The sequence below is a fragment of the Rhagoletis pomonella genome, unplaced genomic scaffold, assembly GCF_013731165.1.
Source record: "Rhagoletis pomonella isolate Grant_MI unplaced genomic scaffold, Rhpom_1.0 Rhpom_scaffold_00008, whole genome shotgun sequence".
Lineage (NCBI taxonomy): Eukaryota > Metazoa > Arthropoda > Insecta > Diptera > Tephritidae > Rhagoletis > Rhagoletis pomonella.
Window position 1 is genome coordinate 13,603,133 of NW_023458562.1, and position 7,117 is coordinate 13,610,249.

A 7,117-nucleotide genomic window follows, 5' to 3' on the forward strand; every position below is an offset into this window, starting at 1 on the left:
TTGAGATTACCTACTCCCTTTTCCAAATGATTGTTTAAGTACTTAAAAATGTTGAAGTTTAAATATGGCTTCACGATCTTTCTCAGAGGTCTTTAGAAAATAGCATACTGGATTGACAGGTATTAACCAAATACTAACCTTCTAGATCTTGCTTGTCCCTATACACTAACGTGTTACTTTCCATACCGCGCCTAGTGAAAACTCGTCATTAGTAATGTAATATTTAGCTCTAAGACAAAGGATGCAATTCCTTCCTAGACCAAGCATTGAAAGATATATTAAGATACGTTTGATTCTATTAGAATAGCAGACAATTTTTTGGCTTTCATCTCCTTAATAGAAATTCTTCGAAAATCTTGGTAAAAAATTTCCCACAAAATTTTCTGTTTTTAAAGAAACCATGTTTTTCGTGGCTTTTGGGGAAACCTACTTCAAATTCTGGATTTTATGTTACTCAATTGGCATAATCAGCACTCTTCTCCTCTGATGCTGTTAGGGAAGAATGTAAGTTAACGAAAACAACGTCCAGCTCAACATCTATTCATTTCAGTGGGTCCTACTAGGCACTGAGGTCTTAATCTATTCTTTCAAAATTCTAGATCTACGCAAGTGGTTTGAAGCATAGGATCGAAACATGCGAAAATTCAGCGCTCTAGAAAGGCATCAGTAGGTCTGCAATGGCCTCGAGCTACTTTGTTCTTGTCCTTCCATGATATCAATATGAAATGTGAAAGCACTGTATTCCAAATTCCTTGGATTTCTGTATTGGATTTTTCTATGTATATGATCAATCAGGTTGAACAAACATGCAAATTTCCAAAAATAAATATTTTTCAATGTTCAATTGCTTGCTCTATGCTATGTACTACTTTCTTCAAGCATCAATGTTTTGGTTTTTTTCTAAAATTTTCGTCTCAATAACTAGCAGTGCAAAAGTAAGAGTCTAGCAGCAGTGATTTATGCATATTTGCTACATGTGAATGGAGTATAATCGAAAGAGGAAATTTAAAAATGTTTAAATTCTGAAGAAAGTGTGTGTATTAAGTAAAGAGTACTTACATTTGGAGCTGTCTGCGTGTTTGAAACATTTTTAGCAGCGAAAAATTAGAGAAATTTATTTAGTATTATGAAGGTATAAAAAGAGTTTCAGAAAATGTTAGAAATAGGTGGAAATGTGTTTAAATATGAGCACATGTGTCTTCAGATAAATTTTGCAGTGGCTGGGAGAAGGGAAAATTCAACAAATTCTGTAGGATGTAAGGAATCGCTTTAATAAAATTTGTGACATCTTATATACATATATAAGAATAACACTAAGACGACCGTTGGTGTTAATAGAGTGTTATAAATTGTTTTAATTGTTTTTATGAAAATATAGCAGTGGTAAATAATTTTTAAACATAATTTTTCTCTCCTCATACCACAAGAAAGAAACATATTTTCTTTGCTAGAAATAGCAATAAAAAATGTGTACGTATGAAATACTCAGAAATCCTTTGTTATTTTGTGCACATTGAAGTTTTTTTCTTCGCCGATGAGAACGTTCGTCTTTAAAAATGTATTTTAAAACAAAATTTTATAGCGGCGCGTGAGCGTAAAGCAATAAAAACGCTTCTTTTTAAATTTTTTTGCACAGTCACTGCGTGATGAGTGTAAATTTGTCAGTGAATGCCGTTTTTGTGAGCTTTTTTATGGAGACGACTAGTGCTTCCTCATTTTTTATGTGCCAAGTAAAGACTGGCCTATAGAGTGTGGATATTACTTTTTTTCAATTCGTGTAATAAAGATATTTACTTATATTTTGCTAAGAATTACTTCAAAAACTATTTTACTTTCATTTGGTTTTTCAAAAATACACTATTTCTTAAGCCTTAATTGCCTAAACGTTTTTTGATTTTGGTAATAAAGAAAAATTATATTTACAACACAACTAAAAACATATTTCTTACTTGTAAAATTTTTTTATAAATTTTGGGTGCGCTTGTATACATCAATTTCTCATAAAAAATTTTTAATTTAATTTTAATTTTTTTGAATTTTAAAAGAATTTAGATTATAACTTTTTTATTTCACTTGATAGAAAACTTCTTATTTTACTTGATAGGAAACTTCTTGTACTTAATTTTTAAATTTGTTTAGTTATTTTGTTTTTTTTTTAATTTTTTTTAGTTTCTTTTTTTTTTTGTTATATTACGTATTTAGTTGGTTTTGATGCCCATTATTTTTTATTTTTTATCATTAATTTTACTTTATGTTTTATACAGCTTTATATTATTTTTGAATTTTTTTATTTTGTGTTGACATCTGATTTCATCTTATTTCACTTAATTTTTTTTTTCATTTTTTACCTTATTTTTTTTCAATTTTCTTTATAAATTCTTTATTTTGTTTTTTTTTACTCAACTTATTTTAATTTTTTTATTTTTTTATTTTTTATCTGTTAAATTTTTAATTTTACTCTATTTTTATCTGTTCTTTTTTATATAACTTTATTTTATTTTTATTTTTTTCATTTGACCTAATGTCTTTTTTATTTTATTACTACGCTAAACCAGCAGGAACGGAAATTTTGTCTAAGGGCCGGTTACTCAATATCTGGATAACAGTAACATCATTATCGACGTGACGCTCGAAGTGTTTTCCATTGTAGAGCGACTTCAGCAACCCATATTTTTTAAACGAAAAAACATCGAAGTTTATAAGTATATATATACCTATGAATGTGAATATGCATACAAATGTCTAAACATTTTATCAACGGAAAATATAATAAACTTTATAATTCTGGTTGAAAAACCGCAACTTTTTTTGGAGATGTACCCTAATGCATAAGCACAGTCAGTGTCAAAATTTAGTATATACATTGTTATACGTAATATAGGTAATACGTGATCACAATTATTTTCATTAAAATATTTTTCATTCATTTTTTTTTATGAAAATATAGTTCATTCTATAACATAAACCATAGAAATCAAAGTTTCACACTTATATAAAATTACAAAAATTTTATCGAGATTTCAAACGATTTAGTGCAACAAATTGCAAATTGTTGGCGTGCAAATTGGGGGCGTTAAACATTTGCTTCCATAAAACGCACGATCAAAATTTATTTTTATATGCAGGAAAATGCGCAACACCCTCCACAAAAAAAAATGAATGGACTATAAAACTGCATACTGATAATAGATTAATGTAAATATTATATTAGAAAAAGGTGTATACTAACCTTTGACTCTGAGTGTATGTACTCTGTAGATAAGTAATTTTCTAAAGTGGAGTAATGAACTGTATGAGTCAGATATCTAAATCAACAATTGTTTCAGAAATTATATATTTCTTCCACCCCCAATTATCAATTTCTACCAAAGTTTTTGTTTATTATTTCTACTCGAATTTCTTTCAAATTTAACCATGTACGTATGTGTATTAAGCATGAGTATTTTTATACATATCCGCATTTTACATACTAAGTAGCTCACACCTCTGCACTCATAAAATAGCAAATTAAATATTTGTTAAATTCCTGGAATTCTTGTAAACAAAAAATATTTTGCGTCTGGTTTACAGATTTTCACACATTTATGCGTATAATTTTGTACACATGTGTTGTACATAGGTATGTATGTATGTATGTATGTACGAGTATAGTGCTACATTCGTACATAAATCACACACCGGCATGTGCACGCGCCTTATATGCATTTTTTTCACCTCTTACTCATAGCATATTCAGTGAAATGCTCACGAAAAAATGTAGCTAAAAAAAATATTTTTTTTTATTCTAATTTTTTTTATTGGAACGTTCGCAAGCTTTTTCAATGTATTCTATTTTCAATATTTAGTTTTTATGGACTCGTAAAACCACAAACGATTTTCAATTAATATTTTTAGCTAATCGTTTCGACAACGAAAATATTTCAAAGCGTTTGTAATGGAATTTACAAACTAAAGTCCGCAACAACATTTCAAACGATCATAAAATATTTATCTACTAATTATTGGAGCAAAAAAAATAATAATTTTGTATAAATGGATGCGTGCTAGAAATGCGCAATTAAAGCAGCAAAGCAAATGGAATAATCGAATACCAACAAATTTTATAGGAAAGGCGAAATGTGGAAAATTACAAAAGCGGGAAAACGTTTGAATTATTTACTTGAAAACTTGCGTTCGAAATATTTTTTTTTGTAATTTTCTTCCTGTTTTGGGCTATGACAACAAAAAGTTATGTTTTACTATAAGCATTTAGAAAAACACATTTCGTGAAATGGAAAAAAATTACAAGCGCTAACAAATTTTACGTTAAATTGTATAGGTAAGTATGTTTGTACATATATCGTACAAACAAAAAAATTTCGCCATACACCTCTAAGTGTCTAAGTATTTTTGCGGGACGATTTTGAAAAAAAAAATTTTTTTGGCCGACCTTCTTACATTTTTGTTGACACCAACATTCGACGACAAATTTTTGTTTTAATTGTTCTACTGGAAAAGTCAAAAGACTTCCTTAGCAAAAGTTTAATGATTTTTTCTGAGCTTTAATTTTCTGATATTAGGGTGGTACGCTAGGGTGATAACAACTGAGATCTGGTGGAGAAGTACTACAGCGGGTAACTTGTGATCAATGAACTTTGAAACGAAAATAATTCTCGTCCAGACAAGAATACCGATACATAAATCTTTAAGATTCGGCAGCAAGTGGCGAAGATATGCAATGTTCGGCAAAAAAACAACAAAATTCTAAATTGCTTGGAATAATTCTTTAGACTTACAGGTTCACGGCGAACTTTTTTTTCGGTACAGTCCTATATACATATATGTATGTACATATGCGCATTAGGGTGCTCCAAAAATATTTGTGAAAATGCAAAACCAAATTGATCTATACCGAAAAAATATACCCCTATTTTTTATTTTTAAATCAAAATATATTTAGAGGTCGCTCAAAGCACTCAAAGTTTTCCATGTATTTTCTATGGGAAAAACAACTTTTCGTAGAAATTGTATAGAATTCTTGAAAATCAATATTTTTAGATCGGAAAACCCTGCTTCTCTTCAGTAGATTCCCAATAATAATACCCAATTACTTAATTGACCATTTTTGTATAGCAACTTTATTTTATAGGTCCGCCAAAAACACCAGAAAATGCAATGGGAGGACCAAAAAAATTTAAGTATTAAAAAATGTCTAAATAAACAGTTGTGTATTATTATTGGAAGTCTCCTGAAGATAACCAGAGTTTCCCGATCGAAATACAGTGAAACCTCTCCTAACGGACACCTCTATTAGACGGACATCTCCCTTGGGCGGACATTTTTTCCTATACTAAGTTTTAAGTATAAATTTCGGAACAAATTACACTCTCTTAAGCGGACACTCTCTTGGCCGGACGCGGACAGTTATTTTGCATAAAATTGGCACAAAAAGCTCTATTGAGCGGACGCGAACCTCTTATCAACGGACATTAAGATTTCTTTTCATAACAAATCCGTTGAGCGGACGCGAACTCCTCATAGGCGGACTACTAAATGGAAAAAGGGGACTTCCCGCATAAAATGTGATTGTTATGCACACATTTAGTTTGGTTTGCGCAGTGGTTTAGGTTCGTTATTTGAATTATCAGAAACCCTTGGAGAATCCAATTCCAATTCTGATGAATTTATAACAATAGATAATAACAAATACATGGACTGAAGATTTAGATTTCTGGTTGGATTTCGTTACTGATAAAAACATGAAAACTATTGATGAAAAAGGTACTGACACTGAAAAAAATTAAAAATAAAACTTACGTCAATCGACAATTTCCCAGTTTTTTATGTAATGAACCTATGGTTTTATGTAGTTTATAGACTGAAATGTAATATGTATTTATTTTTATTTTGTTATTACTTAATATGTACTTACGCTCATAAATGAAATATGCACTTTTGAAAAAATACATACACATTTTTGTTTGAACGATGTAATATCAATATCTTTTATTAAAATAAGAAATAGTGACTATTCAATTAATTAAAACATTAAAAAGTTCTAAAATAAGCTTCCCTTCCATTGAGCGGACACCTCTCTTGGGCGGACAAAAAATGACCGACGGTGAGTGTCCGCCCAAGGGAGGTTTCACTGTATTATGCAATAGCGGTATAAATATTACCTTTCGATAATAATCTTCGGCGCTAGATGCACGATAATTAGCCCGAAAATTTCATCTATACGCTCTCCGAGGAAGGATATTGTCCAAATAGTATAATTCCTTAGCGATATCGGCAACTAACGCGGCAAGCGCTTTTTCTACGCATTTTGCTGTTATCCCCCTACGAATTTCTGGTTACACAGTTTAATGTGAAATTTTCTATATTCACCGGGGAAATAGACAAAAAGTAGTATCAAATAGTTGTTATGATAACTTTACGACACTCACATATTGGCAAGGTTTCACCATTTATTTTAAAAATTTTTATTAATATAGATAAAGATAATGAACACAAGCATCATACATATGAACGATGGCCGTCGGCAAACAACGGCACAACTGAAAACTGAAAAAAAAAACTTATGAACAGGCGCATGTCTATAATACTTATCTAATCTGTGGCTAATCCTTACTAGACATATATAACGCCGTCATTAACACTTAACACTCGACGAAACACATTTTGCACTGAAACACTTATTTTTATCACAATTTAATAAAACTTTTCACTAGAACCGAAGCGCAGAAAATCGAGCAGATACACTTGCCGAAGTTAAAATACGACTAAGGATACGGAATTGGAGATGGCTGAAACACAGGGAGGAAGGAAATCAAATTTTAATTTATAATACATATTCGATTTAGTTTTGACACAAACCGCATAAAAATGAATTCAAACTAATTTTATATTTTGTAATCCCAGATAAGCATGTACCAGAGCTGTAAAACTGTGAAATCATATGAAATTAAAAATCATCAATTTTATGTTATTATGTTTTCATTGAATTTTTCCTTGTTGGGGAATGTGGCTTATAATTTTCCAATTCTACATTCACTCAAAGTAGATACGATTGCACACATTAACATATTCAGAGAAAGATTGAAAAAACTGAATGACGAAACATTAACTTTTAACACTG

The 7,117-nt window shown here is 30.3% G+C and overlaps 1 protein-coding gene across 2 annotated transcripts in view; it reads right to left on the reverse strand.

The window, feature by feature from the left end:
- Positions 1-7,117, reverse strand: part of LOC118744218 (KNR4/SMI1 homolog) — an 83,314-nt gene that overhangs the window by 51,463 nt on the left and 24,734 nt on the right. The window contains exon 2 of one of the 2 annotated variants that reach the window (XM_036477082.1): positions 1,060-1,071. The exons of the other annotated variant lie outside the window; for it this stretch is intronic. Within the exon in view, the coding sequence (XP_036332975.1) occupies positions 1,060-1,071 (12 nt within the window). The remainder of the gene's footprint in view (positions 1-1,059; positions 1,072-7,117) is intronic. 2 annotated transcript variants of the gene reach the window in all.